Below are 26238 nucleotides of genomic sequence, written 5' to 3'. Positions count from 1 at the left end.
ACATACATTTGTATGGGCTAGACATACAGTAAATGTCAATATATAAAAATTACAATAGGTTTCATATATAATTTTTTCCCATTTCATATTACTGAAATTCAATATATGTACATATATAACATTTGCGTATGGGACCAGACTCCCTGTTCCATGATGACATTTTGATCTCAGTTGGATCTGTGTCTGGAAAAAAAAAAAGGCTACCAAACCCATGTGTATCAATAGTCTTACATGGTAAATGCACATTAGCATCACACGACACATTAACATCTGTTTCTCAGTTTCGGCAAATTGTGCGAAGGAGAACCAACAACCTGTAAATTTTCACTCCAAATAACAGAGTTCAAACCGGCAGACAGTGAGACTTTACAAAGAAAAGAGAGACATGCTCATTGCTTCATACAGGAGGTTCATCTGAGGGCCAGGTTTATAAGAAAAGTGCTATATAAATAAAGTTGTTAGTTCTTCATATTCAGTACTGTTGGTTAGGCACATAGCAAAATTCCCCTGTGTCAAGATACTTTCTGAGGGTAGCTGGTTTACTTCACCAGCATTCAAGTAAAACTGCAACATGCTTGTTGCATAGATTTAGGATGGTGGATTAGCTACGCCTCTGTTGTGCAATACAGTCTAATACGCTCTTTGCTATTGAATACTGAGCAGGTAGGAATGATTTGTTCTGAGGGTTTATTTCCCTCTAAACCTTTCTAAGTGTTCAAAAGAAAATTCAGTCATCACTGACGGTTTATTGTTATTTTCAGCTCTGAGTCATTTCATGTTGTTTTATTTCAGGGACTCTGATATCGCTGCGTTTTCAACACTGGTGTTTTTATCTGACATTCCTATTATTGCATCTTTTCCTTCATGTTCAAAGCGGCAGCGCAGTCTGAAAATATCACCTCTCCCTCTGTGCTGCAGCCTGCAGAACACCCACAGCCGCCATCTTCTCACTGCTCTCCATCTGACATGAAGTCATGCTGTTAGTCATCAGCTCACAAACTGCTAACATTTTAATTCCCCAAATAAAAGTGCTTCTGGTTTAGGTTTTAGGACAGAGTTTACATGGCTCCGAGGAGCAGAGAGTCTGCCTTTCATGAATAATAAACACAGAGGCTGAGAGGTTGTGAAATATTTGGTGTTGCTAGGGCGAGAAACTAACACAACATAACACCACACAGTGCTAATTAAGTCACAATTATGTTTGAGAAAGGTGACCACAAAGGGCTTAATCTTGATTCCTAAAAACATCCATTAACTGTGGTGGAATCTGCCAGTCCCGCTGTATCCCTCCTCTTCTGACTCAGTTTGTCACTATAAATCCTGAGGGCTGGACCTGCCGACGTGCAGCAGGCCCGTACTGAGCTAGACTGTGACCAGGATTTTCCAGTTTATCTCCACACATGAGCTCATTTTCAAGATACGAGAAAAACAGACAGACAATTATTTATTACATTTCTTTTCAATTTTCTTAGTTCAATTCAAGTCTGTTTCATCAATTACGGGTCAGTTATATAAGTAAGACTTATTAGAGAGGTCAGTGTGCTGAAAAATAAATTGATCTAATACCGTCCAGCTGCAGCAAAACCATCTCGTCTGTAGCTATAGTGCCGACCAATCGGAACGATCATATTATCAGTATTCCAGTCAAATTAATGCACATCATGGTTTAGATTCATGTTGTCCTTACATCCAAGATTAAGAATCATACGTCTGTGTTCAAAGACACAAAGCAGTTTGATGAGCATTGACAGGATCATGTCAGCTGGCTCACTTCATCTTCACTTGGATTAGTTACATCAACATTAGTTACATCAACATTGCTCATTATGTTGTATTGGATTATATTATATTGAACAATGTTTTTTGGGCAATAGAATACAAAAAAGAAGAAACATGCACTAGAGTGACTACACAACACCTGTGCACCTGTAACATGTCAGCTGTCTCTAGTTGCATTAGAACATTTACACGAAAACATCACAGAATAAATAAACTCAATGAATAATAGTGTTAGCTATTTTTCACTGCAAAAAAAGTGCATTATGTTGGGGAGAGATTTCTTTCTGCTGGTATGCTAAACCAAAAAATAAAAGCGTTTTCAGTGGAGTAATATTAGCCCGCAAAAAACTGAATCTGGGGTCACAGAAATAGATGATTATGATTTTGATGTTTATTGTAACTTCAGCAACTTCTGCAGCCTCTCGTCTCAGCCAGCAAACTCTCTCTCTGCATTCCCCTTTCCCACAAATACAGAGTGTAGTGTCGACTGGCTATTTACCCGTGACAAATAACCAGTCTGATACAAGCAGTAACCGTTCAGAGGGAGAGAGGCGGTTGCATCAGAGCAAAAGGAGCCTATTGATTTATTTAATTTGCAATCAGCTCAGACAAAATCCCAATTAACTGGAAGTAAAAATGATGAATATCAGATCAGACTGTTGGCTGACCCCTACCACAGACCACCAAGGTTAAAACCAAACAGATGTCCCATCATGCTTTGTGCCAGGCTGGAGTGTAAGAAATGCTGCTGTGATGTGTAGTGTGATGCCGTTCTGTGCTGTGTTTTTCCCGAGGTCTGAGTGTGTGTGACAGGATGTGAAAGGGACTCTAGCTAACTTGTCGCCTAAACCATTTTGGGAAAAAGACGAAAACAAAGCACCAGATAAACCTTTAGACATTTAGTCATTGATATCAAGTTGCAGAAAAACTAAATATGACAAATTCTACAGCATCCATACCACAGGCTGTCTGCCTCCACCACTCAGACTAGTTTCATATTACATAATCATATAAAATATGAACCATTTGTGTGAAATTTTGTCATAATGCAGTGTGAGGTCTTGAGTAATGTATATATATACATTATAATGTATGTATATATACATTACTAGTAGTATATGCCTCCTGCTCTGGCTGGTTTCGGCGTAGAGGAATAAAAATCTTTTATAGAATTTACACAAAGTTGTAGAGTCCATGATATACTGCAGGGTCCATGATATACTGCAGGGTCCATGATAAACTGCAGGGTCTCATTTGCACCATTATATTTGCAGTCAGTTAAGACTGGCTTGAGCTGTGATTGAAACTTTAGTTGGACTGTGAAATAAATGATTTTGGATGACACCCAGCCCTGGTTTCAGAAAATGTGCACTAGAAATGAAGAGGCCAACCGTGCTCAGTTATTAATAAACCTAAATGTTATATGAACATTATCTAAATTATAGAGGCACTAAGTAGATCTACTTATGCATTATACATAGCTATAGAGCACAGACAAGGAGGGCATGGGAAAGCCTTGTTCCTAACACATCACTTTCAGCTGAACATCAGGGCTCCGGTTCAATAGTTAGGATTGAAATTCCACTTATTTGTATTAAAGGTCAAACTCACTTCTCCATGAAGGTTTATGAGGAAATTCAATATATTCTTAAGTGGTCATGAGGCAGTGACACTGTTGGTGTGTTTGGAGTGCATGGCATATGAGGAATTGAATTGAATTCCTCTGTTTGTCACACACACAAATTAGATAAATGACGCGTGTATTACCACTGTGTCCTGGAATCCTTACAATTTCAATGACGGCCAAAACAAACTGACAGATTCCCATTATACACGTACAATCACCATACTGTTTATGCAGTGTCACAAGTGCTGTGCTCCTCCTCAGCTGCACACATACAGTATACTGAATAGTAACTGAGAGTTGAATCTGTAGCTGCTACGAGTTTCATTTAGAACACGGTCGGGTTCTGGGGCCGACTGCACAAAGTTTCCTATTTAAGTAAGACACTTAAGGTTTAAATTCTCCTCAGCTGAGGGATTTACTTAAGGGTGTTGCAAAGAAATCTCTTAAAAGGTTTACTTAGTAAAGCAAAACAGTACCATAGCAGTAATATTTGACTGTTTCCATGGAGACCGTTGATTTCCTGCCATTAGCACTTGCGATACCTCTTATCTCATCCTCCTGTTGTTTTGACAGGAACTTCACCATGGTTACTAAGGTATTTGTGCAGAAATTTGACTGACTATAAGTGATTGCTGAAGTTTAAGACTAAGATAAGGAGAAAACCTTAAATACTTAAGTGAACATTTTAAGGAAACCTTAAGGAGAAAAACTTAAGGGTGTTTTGTGCAACTAATAATAATAATAATAATAACAATAACTTAGATTTTTATAGTGCCTTTCAAGTTACCCAAGGCCGCTTTACTGAGTAAGATGACACAAAAACTGTTTTTGTCAGACTTTAAGGAAAATCTTAACTTAAGGTGTTTTGTGCAACTGGCCCCTGTTGTTCATGTGTGGATATCCCACTGAGGTTGATGTGATTGATAATGATTTAACTGAGGAATTTTTCAGGTCTTCAAAGCTTTAAAATGAATTGAAAGCTGTCTGAGGAGTCTTACAGCCCGCTCTTCAAAGGTGGTATATTTTAGGGGTGGGCCATCTGGCCAAAAGATCACATGACAATCTTTTCGGGGTCGAATCAGGATCCATGATCTCCCCACAGATTCAGTTGAAATCATGTGATCACATGATCAGTTGAGGTTATGGTCACCTCAAGGCCAAACTGACACATTTCTGCATCCTCTTTCTGCTCTGACGCTTCTTTCAGATGTTTGTCAGCTCACCACCACCCTTCACCTACAATCCCGACTTCTGCTTACAAGTTGTGTCACCAGTATTACCAACCAATATGTGATTTACGGATGAGGTTGTATATGTAAGGACTTTAGTTTGAAAGATCAGTCCTTGCTAACCTTGTCTGTTTGAACCCTGTTAACCCCGTGGGAGCGTATACGCTTCCAAATCTCAGGTTGTCTGTAGAAGGTCATTGCTCTGCGACCGTTTGCACAAGACACGTGCCGTTTTATTCTCCTTAAACAGGACGATCGGCGCTTTCAACCAAGCCCCTGATCGTCCGTGTGTCATCACGGACTTAGATTGAGACACTAACATTGAAAGTTACTAAATATTTGGAGCAGTTTTACCGTTTTTCTGGCACATTCCTGCTTCCTGTCTGTGTGTTTATCGATCAATTCCGATGACGTTTAGCATCGCGTGACTTAATCAGACATTCCCTATTGGCTCCAGCGGGTGAGGTCACAGCCAATCAGAGTGTCTTGGCCCGCCTTGGCTTTATACCCAGACTGAATTGGAGCAGTGCTGTTTTACTCTGATATCAAAGTGAGTAGAAGTTGTTTAGAGTTTATTGAAGAGAGGGAACAAAGACAGGAGGATGTGACAGTCACATATTTAGTGCAGCGGAGGCTTTGGAGCTGATTTTTCAAGGAGCAAAACACCTATAAATACTCCAGAGAATGAGCTTATCTCATGAACACATAAAGATAGAAACTTCAGATCACCTCTAGAACGACTCAAACAAATAAATACAATTTTCTGAGTTGAATTTTTCCTTCTTTATCATGATTTACAGTTATTTTATCTATAAAATAAGGAACAATTCAAGGTTAGTTTTTTTTAATGGACTATTCACCTCTATTATACTAAAGTGAAGTCTTTATTGAGTGACATTTCTTATTAGCTGAGGTTATGCTGATTCTGAATATGTGCAGCACTTGGTGAAACTGTTAAAAATGACTATTTTATCAGGAAAAACACAAAGGTATTAAAGAATGAAAATATTGAGTTTTTTTAATTTATTTTGGGTAAATTTGTTGTTATATTAATTGAGTAATACAAAATTATGGTTATATTAATTAAAAAAAGAATCCATAGATGAATCGATCATTTGAAAAACATAATCCAAAGATCAATCGATAAACAAATAATCGTTAGGTGCAGCTCTAGTTCTAGGGTTAGGGTTAGCAGCGATTTAGCTTTTAGAGATGGAATACCCTGCAGAGAGCTGTGAGAGATACAGCTCAGTGAACTTTTTTAAAGGACAGCTGAAAACTTATTTATCTAATTTGGCTTGTAATTAATTCCCTCATATTTTACTATTCCTACTTGGTTTCTGTGTCTATTATCTATTTTCTAATTTTATTATCCTACTTAATTTTTTATTGTAAAGCACTTTCAGCTACATCTCTTGTGTGAAAAGTGCGCTATAAATAAAGTTTATTATTATTACCATTATTATTATTTAAAATTAAATATCTAAATATACGCTGTGATCTGTCCAATCAAGCCCAGCAGTAGTAGTAAAATGACTTTAGGCTAACCTGCTGTTGTTAGGATGAAATAATCCTGTTTATTCTTTAAACACAGTTTGAGTATTGATTATTGATTTCTGGAAGAAGTTATTTTGAGTAACTGTGTGCTCTCATCTTGAAACAAAGGTTAAATGACATAAGTTTCACTTCATGTATGATCCTGTGTTGTTACTGGAGTCATTTGTTCTACATTGTGCTCCACACCATGTCCACACTTTCATCACTGTTAAACATCAGATACTGTAGATCTGACCAGGGACTGTGGTTAGACTGTGAGTGATGCTGGTGTGTGACTGGTGGAGTTCTCCACCACCAGATATGTAAGACACTTTTATAGATCAGTAGAATAGTTTTGTTGTTCCAGGCTCTGGTTTTAAAACAGAGCATCTAACACAGAGAGTTAATCACTAATTAAATACATAATGATGATTAAAGCTGCATTTTAACCGCACAAACATGATATTGTTACTCTTTAATTCCATCACTGCCGCTCAGAATAACATGAGGAGACTTTGTGATAACTGGAAATAAAAACTGAACCTCCTGTTGTCTTTTATTAGAAAAATAATCCACACACTGTTGAATATGCAACAACTCTGTCAGACAGACAGGAACTACTTCTGCCTCAGCAGCAGAATCACTTCATTTTTACTTTCTTCTGTGCATCAGATATTCAGAACAGAACAATACCCCTTGATCCCTGCACTTATTTACAGCATCTCCTCAGCCCCACTTTAATATATGGAATTCTATTTCTTCTTTGCAGCTTCTGTTCTGGTTACGTGATCGTGTTGTTTACATTTCACATCATTGAATATCACTTCCTTCGGCTGGTGTAACTGAATTTACCTGCAGGTATCACTGTTCATCTCATAGCATATTAATCACTTCATTCATGGTTCTGATGATGTGGCCTGTAGTTAACGACTCCTTCTCTTTCACGTGAACTCGTAGCTGGATCAGTAAACCCAGGGTGAACAGAACCAGTCGATAACCAGCTTCTTGATACAGGTTATCCAGGACAGCTGATGTTAGGCTCAGTGAAGCCAGATAACCTCCGGAGCCCCGGCTTTGAAGAACCAAAAAATCCAAATTTGTAGCAAATTATAAACATCTGGATAATCTAATCTGGATAACTTGGTTATCCACGTATGAAGAACGAGGCCCTGCGTTGCATCTGCTCACATGAGTCTACAGCCATTCTAGCTGCTCTGTGCAATGCAAATGCTAACATGGCACTTATAAGTTCACCATGTTAGAAATCTGTTTTTAGTTTAGCTGTGTTAGCATGACAACACATGCTAATTAGTACCAAACACAATGTGCGGCCGAGTCAGATGTAAACATCATAGTTTTGTATGTAGTCATAGGAGTGCCATAAAAAAGAATAAATCGGGGAAAAAAAAGAAAATCCATGTGGAAATATAAAGAGAAATAAATAATGGAACAAATAGGCCTAGGTACATTTTCCTCTCACAGCTGTGGCACTTCATCTAGAGATTCTGTGTCTGGCCTGTTTTTCACGTGTGACGAGTTCCCAGCCAAAAAACAGAGACAACATCTGTTGCTCGTCATATTGACATCAGACACCTTTCACTATAGTTTCAATGTCTAAGCTCTACCTGAATATGTCACAGACATGAAAAAATGATAAAACTTATATTTTTTAACCGTTTGAACGCTACAGGCTCCCGCCAAAGCTGTCACATGCAGGTTAGACGCCTCCTGCGTAGAAACCTCAGTGAGCAAGAAATCAGCTTTGTCTAACTGTGGAAATTAGGTTTCTCTAATCAGAATCTCTCTAATCAGGTCTGAATGTGAATCAAATTACTGTTGAACCAGTGAGACCAAATTTAAACTTTCTCTCCAGACATGTTTTAAACTGTGTAAAAATCCTCTGCTATGACTCATATTTAGTTTATAGCTAACTCTCTCTCTCTCTGTACTGACAAGGTTTCAGGTGTATTTAGCCCCGCCCCCCATCCCCACAAGTTGACAGGATTGGTTCCTGAGGTTTGTGACGTATGAAACCCTGGCTGTCTGAATCTGCTTTTGAGACTGCTTTTACTTCTGTGTGTGTATGTGTATATTAGCATATGTATTAATGTATGTATCTATATGTGTATATGTAGCGGCTATAATTCTATGAGCCGCTGAGAGTATGAGGTTGGGTCCTCAGGTTCATAGTTCTGTGACGCGCCAGGAGGGTATGAAGCAAGATACGCTGAGATCCAAAATACTTTCGTTGCATTTATTGCGTAAAAAGAGTACAGAGCTATCACAGCGTAGCGAGGATGGATGTATGAAAAAATGATAATAACAGATTAAACAGATACAAAAGTGAGATTAATGGATAAATGGATAAAGTTTAGCGTTTGCGGTCAACAAAAATTATGGCTACTACCCAACCCTGACTCTCTCATTCATCTGATCACCTGGTAAGTGCACACCTTTATACACACACCTACTCCCACCTGAACCACTCCCTCTGCCTCACACACACACACCCACACACACTGTGCTCCTCCTCGGTTACCTATGTCTCCTATACACCAGCCCCTGAATTATTAAGTCTCACATAATAATTCACATTTCAAACACAATAGGGGACATAATAAATCACATCAATTCCAAAATGCAATAAAGAATGTCTAAACTGCTCAAGTCCATGAATAAACCATTACACAGAATATTCCTTCTTCTGGTCATCTCTATGACCGATTAGTGAAAAGTCCGGCTCACATCTAATAACACAAAGTCCCTGTAGAGATCAGCAACGTCCTCATGCTGCCTCCTCTTTCTCCAGCAACAAACACACCTTGGATCTGGAGCTTTCATTGTTGATATATTTCAACACAGACACACTGTCAGTCCAAAACACAGATTCCTGAAGACTCATGTGTAGCTCTTTCTTCCACAGGCAATCCATGCGGCTGGCCATTGTTGCAGCAATCAGTTCCATTCTTGGAATTGTAACTGTCTTCAGTGGGGCCACACGAGCCTTTCCCATGATAAAAGCACTGTGCATTTGAAGGTGCTCATCCTGCAACAACAGGTAAGTGACTGTACCATAGCCTTCCTCACAAGCATCGCAGAAATGGTGTAGTTGTGCACTAACAACGTCTCCAAACTCCAGAGGTTTTAAACATCTGGGCAGCTCAAAGTTGTCCAGTAAGTGGAGCCCTTGCATCCACTTCAGCCACTCTTTAGAGACATTCTCTGGTATGGGGTCATCCCAACCAACTCCTCTTCTGCACAAATCCCTCAACATCCTTTTTGCTGTGAGAACAAGGGGACTTAACATGCCCAGAGGGTCATAAATAGAACTCACTGTCGACAGGATGCCTCTGCGGTTGAGTGGTCTGTCCTTACACACCAACTTGAATTTAAAGGTGTCTGATGTGATACACCACTCTACACCCAGCACTCTTTCAATGGACGCAAACTCCCAATCCAAGTCCAACTGCCTCACGCCTTTAGCTCTGCGGGACTCTGGGATGGCCTTAAGAACTTCAGGTCTATTACTGTGCCACTTGGTCAAACAGAATCCTCCTTTAGTGCACAGAGATATGAGGTCATGACAGAGGGTCAGCGCTTCCTCCTCTGTTGCAACTGACACCAAACAGTCATCCACATAAAAACAGTGGTGCAGCTTATCCAACGTCTCCTCCTTATGTTCATGTCCAAAATCCTCTGCACATTTCCGAAGGGCAAAGTTGGCGCAGCTAGGGGATGATGTTGCTCCAAAAAGGTGTACCTTCATCCTGTACTCACATGGTGCTTGGCTCAGGTCTCCTTGTGGCCACCAGAGGAATCGTAGCAGGTCGGCATCATCTGGGGGCACTTGCACTTGGTGAAACATAGCTTCTATATCAGCCATGATGACCACAGGTTCCCTCCTGAACCTGGTCACAACTCCAATCAGTGAGCTTGTTAGATCGGGCCCTTGCAACAGCTCTTCATTCAGGGATTGTCCTTTGTAACTGGCACCACAATCAAACACAACTCTAAGTTTTCCCTTTGTTGGGTGGTGGACACCATGGTGTGGTATATACCAGACCCTGCCATCTCTTCTTTCCAGCTCTGCATCAGGAACCTTTTCAGCATAGCCTTTACTTAGTAGATCATTGATGAAGGTGTTATACTCCCTGTGAAACACTGGATCCCTCTGGAGCCTCCTCTTCAGATGGTTTTGACGCTGTTCCACTACTTTCCTGTTATTTGGCATGCTGACATTTGAATTTTTCAAAGGTAGGGCCACCTGATAGTGCCCATCAACATGCTTGGCTGACTTTGTGACCATGTCCATGAACCTCAGGTCTTCTCTGGACGGACCCACTTGTTCCTCCACAGGAGACTCTGGAAAATCCATCTTGAATTGCTGTTGCCACAGTTCATCCAAATTTACAATGGACACACGATTCACAGTTACTGGCTGCTCACAGTAATCGGCCTCTCCACTGTTTCCTGTCAGTGGTCCGTTAACTGTCCAACCCAGCACCGTCCTTATGGCGTAGGGTCCATTATTCTCACTACGGATGACTTCCAGCGGTTCCATGGCTTTTGGGACATTTGTTCCTATTAATAGCTCAATTCCAGCCTCAATCTGTGGTAAGGAGATATGTCTTAAGTATGGCCACCTTGTCAGATCCTTATTTGCAGGTATATTTGATTTGTGGACTGGCATTGACAACTGAGTGTAAGCCTTTGGCAACTCTATGAAGCTATCATCTTCTAGTGCTGCCACCTCCAGCTCTGGCACAATGTAGCTGCTGACCACCTTCTCCTGCCCCATGGTCCTGAGAAGAATGTTGGCTCTCTTCCCAGACAAATTGAGTTTCTGCATCAGACTCTCAGTACAAAACACTGCAGTACTTCCCTGGTCCAGAAAAGCATATGTTAGAATAATTCTATTGCCCTTCTTCGTCTTAACTTGAATTGGCACAATAGGAAGCTTACAATTCATCTCACCAGCCCCTGTAAGCCCACTGGAAACCAAGGTGCCGTCCACCGTAACTTGGACACCTCTCTCAGCAGGTTCTACAGTTGCAAAACTGTCCTTATGGAGCACAGTTGGGTGTTTTTGGCCACACCTTGAGCAGGAAACTTTCCTTTGGCAATTTTTGCTGACGTGCCCCACACACAGGCAGCGAAAACAAGCACCGTTTTCCTTCAGGAAGTCAATTTTCTCCTTGTGTGCCATTTTTTCCAGCCGTGCACACACATCCAATGTGTGTCCTCCAGTGCAGCAGAGACAGATCTTTTTGGCTGGTGATTTTATATCCGTAGCGTTGCTCACATGTTGGGCTGTTCTCTCCACACGATTTACTGTGGTTGCGAAGCTGGTTCCTCTGATGCTGGAGCGAGGGTGAGGTGTGTGTTTCATTTGTTTGGTTGGTATAGCAGAGTCCTGAATGTTTCCAAACACAGGGTCAGTCACAATTCTTACTTGTTTTTCAACAAAGTTGGCAATGTCCATAAACCTTGCTCTTCTGTCAAACCTTTCCTGCAGGTCACATACGTGGCACCTCCAGCGGTCTCTGAGTTTGTATGGCAGTTTTTTGATTATTTCCAACATATTTGTCGGTGTGTCTAGATCATTTAAATACTGCACATCCTCCATAGCGTTGCAGCATCCACGCAGAAAGAGGCCATACTCCTGGAGGGCGTTCACATCATCTGTTTTAATAATGGGCCATAACAAAGCTCTCTCCATGTATGCTGCTGCCACCCTTTGCTCATTGCCATAGTGCTCTTTCAATAGAGCCTTCGCCTTCACATATCCTCTGTCTGAATCAATGTACTGACAGCTCCTCACCAGCTCTCTTGCACGTCCTTTGGTGTACTGTTCAAGGAAGTATAGTCTGTCACAGTTGCTGTTGGTGTTTCGCTCAACTCCATTTTCAAAAGCTTTGATAAAAGAATGGTATTTAAGTGGATTACCATCAAACATGGGAATTTCTCTTTTAGGGAGTGCTGAGAGGCATTGTTGTTGCAATAAGAGTGTTGTAATTTCGTTTTGTTTCCTCATTATGTCCAGCACACTGTCATTTTGTGATGTGCCAGTTTGTGTAACATTGGTCACAGGATTTTCAGGAGCCATTAGGTAACGTTGGAGCGTGTAAGAAGGACCTGGGGGATGTTTTATGTCAGGTGAGTGAGCGACTTTAGACTTCACAGCTGTCTGTATAGTTTCAACTGCATTAGGCTTTACTTTATCAGGCAATGATGGGAAAAATTCAGTGGCATTGACATTAAGTTGTTTTCTTGAGTGTGATTTTTCATAATATGAATTCATCCCATCTGTAACCTTTGACCTTGATTTACTGATAATACTTCTTTGTGATTTTATAACACTTAATTTTGCCATTTCCTCTGTAATTTCATTCTCTAGTACAAGCTGTTCTCTTCTCTTGCGTAGCTGTAATTCTTCTTCATCCAATGCGTGTTTCTCAATTAATGCCTTTCGTTTTGCTGTCAAAATTGCAAGATTTGTTTCTGTTTTTAAGCGAGCAGATGAGCTTGAAGATGAGGAATAGTGTGAGCGTGATCTCTTTGTTGCATTTGAGATGCTGTCACAGGGCAAAAGTTCATCCTGAGGGTCTTGCACAGTAGACACAGGCACTGGAGGGTCAGCTGCAGGGACTTGCACTACCTGGTTCATTTCCTTTGATGGTTGCTCAGAAGTATTTGTCTGAAGTTGTAACTTATCTGAGTTTTCATGCAAATTTTCCTGTTTCCATTTTTCCACTTGTTCCTTGAATGCATCACTGTATTCCATAATGCTGCAAAACCAGTCATTGTGTTTTTTATGTTCATCATCAGGTAGTAGTGGCAGTAATTCATTATGCAGGTCAGTGGCCTTTTTACACAGTGCATTCATGTAGTTCAGATGTGAAAGAATTTCAGTCACGTCTTCTTTTGATTTCATGTGCGCCTTTATTTGCGGAATAAGCGCTTTGATTTTATTAACGGCACTTTTGCGCTCATGCTGCAGCCGGTCGATTTTATTTTCCAAAGCTTTAGGCGTCATTTTAATGTCTCTTTTTTCCTTTTCCATGTTCGAACATTCAGCAGCAGCGTTTATTTGACTCATTTCCATTAAATTGTATTTTGAATTAAACAAGACAGTCTCAATTCATCAAAAGCGCATCCAGATTCCGTCCGTAGACATTGCCTTTAAGTTCATTGACAGAACATCCACTTAATACATTGTCTTCATTTGATTCAATGCATTCCAATTGTAGCAGATTCCTCAATCCACGAACATACAGGTTCAAACATACCTGTTCCTAGGTGTATAGATGACGTAGCGTGGCACTTAGCTGTGGCTCCTTTGTTCTCGGCTAGTCGTTGTGCGCACGACTTGGTTCTTTGATGCATCTGGATGTTTTTCATTAAACGCCTTTTTTGTTGACAAAATGTAGCGGCTATAATTCTATGAGCCGCTGAGAGTATGAGGTTGGGTCCTCAGGTTCATAGTTCTGTGACGCGCCAGGAGGGTATGAAGCAAGATACGCTGAGATCCAAAATACTTTCGTTGCATTTATTGCGTAAAAAGAGTACAGAGCTATCACAGCGTAGCGAGGATGGATGTATGAAAAAATGATAATAACAGATTAAACAGATACAAAAGTGAGATTAATGGATAAATGGATAAAGTTTAGCGTTTGCGGTCAACAAAAATTATGGCTACTACCCAACCCTGACTCTCTCATTCATCTGATCACCTGGTAAGTGCACACCTTTATACACACACCTACTCCCACCTGAACCACTCCCTCTGCCTCACACACACACACCCACACACACTGTGCTCCTCCTCGGTTACCTATGTCTCCTATAGTATATGTATATAATTGTATTGCCCCCCCCCTTTCTTTATTTCATTATCAATTCATTCTACCAATTATATCAATAATTATACTGTATTTTATCAAAGTAATAACACAACACTCAGTCATGGTGTTGATGATTATTTCACTCTTCATGTCTTGTATTATATAAAAACATCATATGGCTGTTAACAATGTGTAAACACTGGATTTTCATTGGAGCTAACAAGAACCTCTGTTGCGGGGCTCTTTGATAAAGGTGTGAGGGGGAGGAATCAACAGCCAAGGAAGGAATCATTAGATCTTTGATGGATTTCTTGGTGCTACCCTTGTGTTTTAAATCATTGAAATTTCTTCTGTTGTTTCTTCTTCATGTGTTTTCTTCCCTGTTTTAAATTGTAAACTCAACACTGCCACGGCTCGATGCATCTTTCCGACTGTAAATAATGGTTGAAGGAATGAATATCCCTAAGTAGCTCATCCATCTTCTTAATCACCCTCTAATGATCAGATGACGTGTGTGCGTGTGTGCGTGTGTGTGTGTGTAATGCTGATTACATAGCAAGGTGATACCACCTTCACTCAGGACTCTGTATGTCTGTGCGTCTGTGTGTGTGTGAGAGAGAGAGAGAGAGAGAGGGACAATGTGCCACTCCAGTTTCCCTGTATCTTGTAACGCTGAGACAAAGCGAAGGGAAACGCAGTCAGCTAACAGTGTGGTTGACAGCGATAGCCACACGTATATGTTACATCCTTCTACTGGAGCCACACTTCTTTGTTTCCTCTGCTGGTTATTTATCTGTGTTGCTCTCTCATGCAGAGACATGTAGACACACAGCTGCACCACACACTGTCGAGTAAACCTATGTTATAGGCCTGAATTCAGTTATTTACCTTTGTGATTTTGAGTTTTTCTTATTTCTGGAAGAGAAACAGGAAGCTCTGGTTTCTCTTGGATCATACGCATCCATCAGCAGACACAAACTTCATGTTCAACAGAGCATCAATTGTGTTGCATCTGTCTGATGAAGTGTTGGTGCATCTGTACAGACTGTTAACTCTACCCATTATTGCATCTGCACTGTCTAAACACTACAGTAAATGATGTAAACGCTCATGTTTATTGAAGTGATCGCGGAAGGTGAGACCAAAAGAAGGGTGACAGAAAGGACTCCAATGACAACAGTCAAGTTGAAGACTACAAGACTGATTCAAGTCAGCTGACATATTCGGATGCAGCCGAGTATTTTTAACACACGTATAAAATTACATCATTAAACGAAACACAGAAGTGACAAAAACAAAAAGCCACGTGACAAATCAAACCTCACATCTCGCCCAATCAGCTTTGAGTTTACCAGCTCACTTGAAAAAAAAATTATTAATCATCCAAGTTTACAAACGATTTCATCAGTTTCACTTCTCTGTCACTTCCAAATTTGGCAAGAGTCACCGGATTTTACAATGAGAGATATATACTGATAAAAAGTGGTGAGAGCCTTTCCAGAGTCAAACACAAAAACATCAACTCATATTTCCCCATAATGCACTTTGTTAACACATAAACTTTCTCAATTTTTACAACGAACATAAAGAATTGTTTCTGCAGAACAAACTGAGAGAGTGTATAGTCTTCTATAATGTATGCTGACAAGATGCCGAGTCGACACATTTTTTTTTACAGTGCATGTCTACACACACCGACACTCTCTAGACCAGGGTTCAGCAAGTAAGTTTGACCTCGGGTCAATTCTTTTCTGATCCATTGGACGGCAGCCAGAACATAATCAAAAGCTAATTTATGAAATTGAATGATAAAAAATGCAACTGGAATTTGCTTTGTTGTTGTTTGTGGGGAAGTCACATATAAATTTGACTGATTAACTGAACTGATGTTATTTTTTTCAGACCACACATCGTGTCATGGTTAATTCTTTTTGAACTATGGTCAGAACTTTTCAGAATAAAAGCTCTCAATTGTTCGAATTAAGCATTGCTGCAAAAAAAAAAAACTTTCTCACGCTTTTATAGCTAAAGAGGAAGTCATTCTGTAGGTAACTGTTGCCATGACATATGTATTTTAGCACCAGGTGCTGTCCGACCACGGCCTGATTCTGCCTTCAGATGAGGGTAGATTCTCTATGTGCACATTATAACTAAACGTGGGACTGTCAGTCCAATATTGCAGAATAAAAAAATGAAGAAGAAAATCTGATTATTAAAATGGCAGGCCAGATATTATTAGTGGTGGGCCAGCTCTGGCCTGTGGGCTGCCAGTTGCCGACCACTGCTCTTTCAATAAACTGTTAAAGCTGAAATGAAACTGAAAACTCATTCCAATGTACCTTTTCAGAAATGTAGCCTTTCAACACCACAATAACTCTGGGTGGTTCCTCTTCTGCTCTCGGACAGCCTTAGCTCCTTATGTTATGGATCCACCAGATGTTGAAACTTGGGGAGGGGGGGGCACTTAAGTTCACTGAAATGTTGATGAAACCAGTTTGTGACATGGAGAATTGTCCTGCTGGAAGGAGCCATTAGAAGATGGCCATGAAGGATGAACATGGTCAGCAACAATACTCAGACAGAGACATTCAGACCATGATTGATTGGCAGGGTTTTTCCTGCACAGAGAATTGTGAGGCGTGCTGCCTCCACCTCCCGACAAAATTCTAGTACTTATTTTCTCGGTACTCGGTGGATTTGACGTTTGTAACTACAACTGCAGCTGTACGCCACTACAGCAATGTATTGGCGCTGTATTGTAATCCATGCATCAGGGAGAGCCGTCCGAAACTGCCAAAGAAGAAGAATGCGAACGCGCTGGATTTTCTGCCTGCGGAAGGAGGAGGCGACCTGATTTGGCGGCTGTTCAAACAGGTGAATAGGGTCGCCACCCGTCCTGTATAATACGGGATCGTCCCGGATTTGAAAATAAAATGATTCTAGTACTTGTTTTCTCGGTACTCAGTGGATTTGAATCAATACCGGACGCAATTTGTCCTGTATTGTCGTTCATGTTATGTCCTCAAAGTTCTGTGAATAATGTAATGTCAAGTAAAATCATTAGTTCTTTTAAAATGGGGAAAAAAAAGTTAGTTGATGTTACTGACGAGACATGGTTCATTTGTTAGGACTGACAGCAGACCTAGTTCTCAGCCACAAGTGGAAGGTGCCGGTGGAGGAGAGGATTCTTTAGGAGTGTATTTAAGCCAATGTTTATTAATACATAAATTATAAATATGTAAATGTTTTATTTAATGTCATATTGCTACTGTCAGAACATGTTACGCCAACATGAGCACTTTTCATTCTTACATGTAGCTCGTATTTCCACTTTTGTTGTAATTTTACCCCCTTTAACTGACAGTATTGCCAATACATAAACATTGCTCTGACAATGCCAATCATTCAATATTCAGTTAATTACCTGCTGATCCTTGATGACTGATGATGATGACTGTGCAGAATGCATGGTGGGGAAGTCATGGCCATCTCATCATTGTGGCTCATGAACTTTTTTTTCCGCTGGTGCCATGATCTGCTCCACTCATTACCATTACCGGTTTGGCTCCAATAATTAATGTAATGAATACTAGAAAAAGTCATGTTTAACCATCTGGAACACATAATTTACTCCGCCACCTTAAATGACTCACAATCTCAAATTTCCACATCCTCCCTGCTCCACTTACCTTTGCAAAGGAGTTCTGTCCTGACTTGAGGAACCAGCCAACCGGAGTGAGGAGGGGGAGCGAGAGACACAAAACCAAGGTCAAAAGCGCTGCTGACAATTTGTGGATCCCAGCTACTGTCTCCTGAAATTAGGGATGCCCCCTGACTGATCGGCCACTGATCATTTTCGGACAATTTTAATTAAAAATATGAGACCGGTAGATGGGAATTAATGCTTCTAGATTTATTGTAATGGTGGCAAAAAGAAGTGATCGTGACATCATACACATACTTGAAATGACATTACACATTTGTCAGTCATCCCCACTTGAGACTATTCTTTTCGTAGGTAAGTGTTGGCAAGGGAAACAAAACCAGTGATATGATTGGCTGACCTCTTTTTCTTCTTCCTCTTTTGCTTTTCAACAGGCTAGACGCTCGTTGATGTAGATTTGAGTACTGCACCAGCTTTTTGTGTACTTTAGAGTGACAAACTGTGCCTCAGCACAAATCCAGATCCATCAGACCAGGTCTTCAACTGTCCAGTGTTATCTGAGTGACAGCATCCTTTCTGTCAGCTCACCAGTCTGACCTCTCTCATCAAACAGGGCGTTTCCCCCACAGAGCTGCTCACACCATTCTTAGTAAAGCGTGTGTGAAAATCTGAGGAGCTCATCAGTTTCACCAAAAACCATGTCTCAATCACAGATCACAGTTCTTCCTCATTCTGATGTTTGATGTGAACATGGACTGAAGCTCCTGACCTGTGTCTGCAGCATTTTATGCAGTGCACTGCTGCCACATGATTGGCTGATTAGATACCCGCAGGAACAAGCAGGTGTAGAGGGGTTCCTAATAATGTGCTCAGTGAGTGTACGGCCTGTCTATGTCCTGCAGCCCAATCCAGCAACAGAAAAATCAGCCTGATACATTTGGACTTTTCCCTACTTCCACTACTGTATTGTTAATGACAGACAGGCACTAAATGTTTTTACTGTCAATTTTTAAAAATATGCAACAATAAGGAATGTGTATATTACTGTATATAAAGGAAAATATTATATTACTGCTGAAGTTGTAACATTGCCAATCATTTCCTACTTGCAAAAGTGAGACTTACTGTGTGTTACTGTTGCCAGCTGACCTGCCTCCCCTGCTTTGTCTTCACACTCAATGTACTGAGCCTGTTACACAAGTACAGGTCATGATCACACCTCATGCAGCATAGCTAACTGCAACATGTATAATCTTAGCAGACTCTTCATACTGTCCGATGGAAAGTCAGTGCTGGAAAATGAATTGGATTCACAACCTCCACCAGCAGTGTTGAACCAAAGTTACAGGGAAAATGACCAGAAAAGTGTTTCTGCAGAACATTATGATGTCACAGTGAAGTTGATACAAAACGTCACCTCTTCATTATTTTATCCTACTAGACATTTTGTTCAATTGTGTCATAATTAGCCAACAATGTGTTTTAAGAGGTCACAGCGACCTTTGACCTTTGACCACTGATTTCTAATCAGTGCTTCCTCGAGTTCAAGCGAATTAGTCAAATATGAGGAAATTCTCATACTCGCAGTGTTCCTGAAATAACTCATTTGTAAATACGATATTTGGTGGGATGATGGACGGCTGGACGGATGGATGACTGACGTACATTCGGACAACCTGAGAACACATTTCCTCCAGCCGTGGTTGTCACTGGCGCAGAGGCATAAAAATGAAAATGAAAAGTACTGAGTGGCAGCCAGAGCGCATCTTCATCATGCATTAAATGAACACAACAGGTAAGACAGATGGCGTCTAATTAAAACTTAACCCACTAACAGCCTGCGGCATATGGAAATTGAATTAAAAGAATACTGTGTTGCCAGGTACACAGTTACTCTTCTACTAAACTTATCATACAGAAACAAGACTAAGTCAGAACCTAGTGTGTGTCTGGACCTCTGGTCAAATCCTGATTTTAAGACTTTGACATCATCTGACAAATCAGCAAATGAAAGACAAAGAGTGAGCTGTGATTACAGCTGGATTTACTGTAACATGGTCACTCACAGAGAAGGTTAGAGGAGACAGACTGCCTTTCTTTTTTAATGTTATTTTGAAGTCTTTTGCCTTTATTTCAGTCATAGTGAGAAAGAGGATGACACACAGCAAAGGGCCACGGGTCGGATTCAAACCTGGGCCGCCAGGTCAAGGAGCAAACAGCACGGCAGAGGCTGCGCCGGAAACAGAAGCAGGTGAAGTAAAAATAACTGAAGATTACAGGAGTTGACGACAACTATCACTGAACTTTAAAAACGTAAAAGGCCAAAAGGAACTTTATCCAATCTCCTGTTCAACAAACAACAAACAGAAAAAGGATATTTTCATGTTTCCTTTACTCCCAGTGTCTTTTACACAACAACATGGTGGTTAAGCTAATGATGGACTGTTAGGAAAGGCTACTATGAAAGCTGTCTGTAACTCATTGTCTTCACCATGAATCTTAAAATGTGGCAGATTGTTGCAAACTGAGCAGCTGTCTGAAACAAACCACAACAATCCATTCACATCCTGTTCTGAATTTATTCTTTTTAAAAAAGAGCCAGTAACAGTGTGAGCTGGATCAATAAGTGTATGGATAAGATACAGATAAGATCAGCTGGTTAATGTCGGATTTTGGGAGGATGAGAACATCACAGTTCAAATCCCTTCACTCTAAGTCTCGTTTAACCAGTGTTATTTTGTGATTATTATTTTTCATGGCGCAGTGTCTGTGTCTGTTCATTAGTAGACGGAGCTTTTTAATATCTTTTGTCCTTGTAGCTGATAAATACTCTCATAAAGTCATAAAATCGTTGCTGCTGCCTGAGAATTTACTCTGAATAAGTGTTTGAGAAAATGTCTAACGCAGAATCTGGGCTTATTGTTCATGCCAGAGTGTTATTCAGATTTTCTGGAGGAAAATTGATCGTTTGGGTTAACCAACTAATCGATAAAATAGTTGATCGATTAATGGTTAGAAAAATAGTTGTTAGTGGCAGCCCTGTAGTTTAGTCTTTATTTACTTCAACTCCAGAATGTAACAGACTTTTATTAGCGGCAGGTCTTCAAGTCGACCTCCCTCTGTTTGATATGTAGAGTCGTTCATAGCGGTTAGTATGAAGCCTCGTTATTGATGATTTCTCTCTCTCCCTCTAGGGCTGGGTGATAAAACTATAGCAATAATTATTGAAAATTATTTTTCTCGATAGGGACATGAAAAATAGTAGTAGTTTGGAAATATTTTGGCTATTTACAGTCTGACAAAAAACACTGCACAATGTGCTGGAGACACGTTCCATCAAAGAAAGGCAACACCACAAACCTATTTCCTCATTTGAAACAATATCACCCGTTAGAACACACAGAAAGTAAGAAATTACAGGCCCAAACGAGAGTTAGTGGACCCTCAACGAGCGCCAGGCCAGCACCCAGTGCAGATCTTCTTTGTCTATTTTTTTAATTTAATTTACATGTGTGCTGTATCACACTGCAGAACTTCATTTTCTATTCACTTTGTTGAGTAAAAAGGTTGTCATGTTTTGACTAAACAGAAGAGTTTGAAACCACATTTGACTATCTGGTTTCTTCAACTTTCACTTAAGAGCAAAAATCAGCTTTTAAACCTGAAAGAAATAACGATGTGGCATTTATCGTGATAAATATCAATATCAACTAATATGGGAACAGTTGTGGCCATATCGCCCAGCCCTTATTTTTGTTTTTTCTTATTTTTAGTTATTCCTCTGCCTCCTTTAGAAATAATGATAAATGGAATCAAAGTAGTTTATTTGCTGTAATGGATGCAAAGCTCAGTGTATTGGAAGTGCTCCTCCTCTTCCCTGCAGTTCCCGAACAGCTTGGAAACCAGAGTGGTTCGGTTGACTGCGGCTTGGCACTCGGCTGAGTGTGGAGTGGAAATATCATCTGTCAGTCAGTCAGTCAATTAGTCAGTCAGTCAGTCAGACAGCGACATTTTCTCTTATAGTGCTGGCCCCGCTGTAGCGGCTCAGCCAAAAACGACAGTATCATTGGTAGTGTTGCTAGGGAGTTAGTAGGGTACACAATAACATATTAGTTGAATGTCACTCATACGTCACACAGTGATGTTTAATTTACATGCTGTATGGTAGTGCTGACCGATTAATTAGTCATCGCGATATCAACATGTGTGGTGAAGCGTGCAAACGTTAAGCTGATGGTGAACAAGCAAAAAGGAAAACTGTGTAGCATCATTTGTCACAAACTTTAGTTAAGTTATAAGTACAGCCTGAGACAGCAACCCCCCCCCCCCCCCCCCAAAAGCATTACCAACCAAGATGACCAATAGTGACTGTGACTTCACTCAGCTTCAGTCAGCAAAACTGTATATGCACACTTCAATATTTGCTTATTTATCGCAGTTCATCGCAATATTGAACACTGTCATCGCATATTTTCATCATATTGTGCAGGACTAGTGTATGGGTACCATTAAATGTACTGTACCTACTATTGTGTTTTATGTGTTAGCAGTAGTAACAGCAGTAGTACTCTTGGGGCTAGCAGTCATAACAGGAGTAGCATGAATAGCAGATAGAGCTGTGTGTGTGTGTGTGTGTGTGTGTGTGTGTGTGTGTGTGTGTGTGTGTTTGTGTGTCATTCTGACACATGCTCCAACATACATACATATATACATGTAACAGATCTCCTCAATGAGCCAGAGATGTTCATGTATCAAATGGGTATGTGGCACCAATAGTGTGGAAGGAGCACACAGGTAAAATACCTGGGAGAAGTGTTCATGATAAAATAAACAAAGTAAATAGACATTATTCATAAGACTGTCTTCCTGCCTCCAGTATGAGAGCAGCACAGATCTGCGATTTACTATTTTTGCTCTTCACTTCAATCTAATAAGTTTAAATCTGTGGTAATAGCAATAAAATCAGCAACTGCAGTCTGATGCGCCTTTGATGGCGTTAGAGTACTGTGTTGAGCCTGGTGCTCACTGAACCATATGCAGTACACAGGGTAATGGCATGTTTTACCATTTTATAACCTTAGCTTGGAAAACAGTAAATAACTATCATAAACACCTGTTGTACCGTGTACCATACTGGAGCTGGCTCCTAATGCGCAGTGTTTGTGAGTGAGTGCACATTAGCACAGAATAGAAGAAGAGCAGCCAGCAGTTTCAAGTACCGATATGTCAGCAAGTAACTGCAAGCAACAAAAGCACAGTCACTTTTTTAAAAAACAGTTGTTGTGCATTTTGAAGCCACGTCTCTAAAATACTGCTGCTGAAAACAGCCTCTGTCCTCTATACAGCTACAAATAAATCTATAAATAAACATATAATTAAAGATACATATCAGATCAAATTTGGCATTGGGAAGCAATCAGTATCAAAGGAACAGTACAAAGATTTCGTAAATAGACTTCATGTTGCTGTTCCCAGCTGTTGTTTGCCAAATGATTTCTCCCTGCCAGCTGTTTCCAGCTGCTTCCTAACTCCATCTCCTCATCTCACTCTCATCTCACACGATGTTCAAGTACTCCCAGGTAAACCTGCTAAAAAAGGCCATTAACTCCATTTAACCTTTTTGTTCAGAGCAATGTCATCGCAGTGCACTTACAGAGCACACACGCACACACGCACACACGCACACACACACACACACACACACACACACAAAGAGAGAAACAGTAAGCTGCTGGCCGCCATGCAAACTGATAAAACAGATCCATGGTGTCTCATAGCCAGGTTGGTGCCCGGAGTCTGAGCCTCTGTGTGAGACTCTTCGATCTGTTATTGAGTGTATTTGAAACTTATTTCTGGGCTGCAGGGTTATTTGTGGTTTCCAGAATAAAACTTGGTGAAAGGATTTAACTTCTTGAACATTTTCAGCACATTTTCACAATACCACGATAATACTGATAACTTTGGTCACTATAATCGTGACATCAAATTTGTATACCGTTTCATCTGTAGTTCATTTTCACGAATCAGTGGTAGTGCCCATGTTCATCAAATAAAAAATTCTAATTTGTAAAATACTAGTTATCAATACTTAGTGGGAGCTACAATTATAGTCTGACAGTGTCTTCTCTGTGCAGCAGCAGAGCAGAGTTAAGGGGGGAGCTAGGCCTACTTTCAGTCCTGACAAATTAACTGTATCTTGTCAGTCATTTCTGCAAAAAAAAAATGTATGGGGATGTAATTTAGATAAATATTCATCTGTTGGGTTGCCACCTTTTATGTGAAAGAAAGTGGCAACTGGTTTGGTTTTACTTGACATTACATTATTCACAGAACTTTGAGGACATAACATGAACAAAGAAATGGGACAAATTGCGTCCCGTATTGATTCAAATCCACAGAGTACCGAGGAAACAAGAATACTAGAATCATTTTATTTTCAAATATGGGACAATCCCATATTATACAGGATATTCACCTGTTTGAAGAGCCGAGAAATCAGGTCGCCGCCTCCTTCCGCAAGCAGAAAATCGAGAACGTTTGCATATTGATATTGATATCGATACAGAGCTTATACATTGCTGTAGTGGCATACAGCCGCAATTGCAGTTCCAAACGTCAAATCCACAGAGTACCGACAAAACAGGTACTAGAATTTTGTCGGGAGGCGGAGGAAGCACGCCTTACAATTCTCTGTGCAGGAAAACCCCTGATATAGATATCGAGTTGACACCTCTTTTCTTGTAAAATGTCTAGTGTTACTCAGTAACACCAGTGTTGTCTCAGGTTTATCATTCACAGCTTGGCATCCATAATTAAAACAGATTCGCTGTTACCACCAGTAGCCACAGCTGTAGCCAAACCGACCATGGGCCTGTTTCAACACATCCGCAACTCCTTCGCTCATTTTGCAACTTGCAAGCAACAATGATTTTTTGAAATGTGACGCTGGCAACTGAGACTGGAATCAGCTCATCCTCACTTTCACTGACAAGCCACTAGGTCACAGTTCCTCCAACTGGTAACTAGGACCTGCAGCCAATCAAAATCAAGGAGTCTTACTTTAAGACCAAATAACTGAACCCAAACTCAAGAGTAAACAGATGTGCCATTGATAATTAAAAAATACATTTTCATAGCTAACACATAGGGCAATTTTGTGTATTTGTCATTGTATAATATTTTTCATATAAGATAAAAGCTTTAATGCGTTAACGGAAATGTAGTCAGGATTTTACAGTGTGTGTGTGTGTGTGTGTGTGTGTGTGTGTGTGTGACAGGTAGGAGGTAGCTCACTCACTGACTGACTGACACACACACACACACACACACACACACACACACACACACATACACACGATGCTGTGCTGCAGGGTGTTGTTAGATAATATTTTTTCTCTCCTTACCCTCCGTCCTGCTCCGTACTGGCCGGAGCTCCACCGGGCCCGGTTGTCCGCCGCTGACTCTCCGTTACCGGGCAGGGAGCCGGAGTCCGAATCCTCCCCCTCCTCCAGCTCCTCTTCCCCCTCCTCCCTCTCCTCTGTTTTCAGCCGCTTTGCCGCCCTTCCGTACTCCCCTTCCTCACGCTGGCCGGCTCCTTCTACCGTCGACATGCTCGGTGGACCTGTTGGAGAGCGGGGACCGTGTGTGGACCGGGTCAGACTGACGCGTCCATGTCAGCAGCTGTGTCGCAATGTGTCCTCGTGAAAAGCAGCGCCGCGTCTCTGTCTGCGTCTCGCTGTTTATCTGCTCCTGCCTCCTGTCTCACTGCTGCACCATCGCTCCCTGTCGCTCTCCAACACCACTGATTTTCTGTGTGGAGGTGTGAGTGGACTGGATACATCCCGCCCCCTTGCTTCCCTCTCATTGGCCAGTGTCGTCCTGCACCTTGGAGATACGGCGTGTGATTGGCCGGTGTCGGTGCGTCAACAGACAGCTCTCCACGCTCTGCAGAGGAGTACGCAGAGAAGGGAATGGTGGGCTTGATAAAAACAGAGGAGAGGGAAACACACTTAAAAATTGCAGAGCGTAGGAAAAAGACAGCGAGAGGGAGAGACGGCGCCAGAGTGAGCGTTAATCTGCTGCGTTATTAAAGGGATAATTCTCTTTGTCATCCATCACGCCTGCCTTTATGTTCAGTGGGTCTCACTACAGACACCAACCTCGGTGAAAGCTCCTTGTACATAGTTCTAACGTCAGTTTTCCATCCCTCATTAATATCAAACCATAGTAAACAAAGAGACAGGTGTAACTGCACGTCAGTGTTAAAAATGAAAAATAATCAGCTCTTCAATCACACCTGGCGACTAGAGGTCGACTGAGGTCACTGGATTTCACAATAGTTAATTAATTCACCATTATCAGCCCCCGACAACGAAAGAAAATTTGACACTGTGTGCACTTTGGTTCCTCCTGCTGACATATGTAATATAAGACACATGGAAAACTGTCACTTAATTCAATACAGCTAATAGCTAAAACGACCATATACCATATGTATGATAATAAAATTATATATTATTATTAATAATACAGCCGTGGTCCTGAATGTGCAGCCTTCTA

The 26238-nt window shown here is 40.9% G+C and overlaps 1 protein-coding gene across 1 annotated transcript in view; it reads right to left on the bottom strand.

The window, feature by feature from the left end:
* The window catches only part of LOC130181046 (heterogeneous nuclear ribonucleoprotein L-like), a 57834-nt gene extending 32321 nt beyond the window's left edge, over window positions 1-25513 (bottom strand). The window contains exon 1 of the mRNA XM_056394787.1: window positions 25083-25513. Within this exon, the coding sequence (XP_056250762.1) occupies window positions 25083-25289 (207 nt within the window). The 5' untranslated portion in view covers window positions 25290-25513. The remainder of the gene's footprint in view (window positions 1-25082) is intronic.
* Between the last annotated feature and the right edge of the window lie 725 nt (window positions 25514-26238).

The sequence above is a fragment of the Seriola aureovittata genome, chromosome 14 (genome assembly GCF_021018895.1).
Source record: "Seriola aureovittata isolate HTS-2021-v1 ecotype China chromosome 14, ASM2101889v1, whole genome shotgun sequence".
NCBI lineage: Eukaryota > Metazoa > Chordata > Actinopteri > Carangiformes > Carangidae > Seriola > Seriola aureovittata.
Note: the sequence above shows the minus strand (reverse complement) of the source record. Positions and strands in the feature narration are given on the sequence as shown.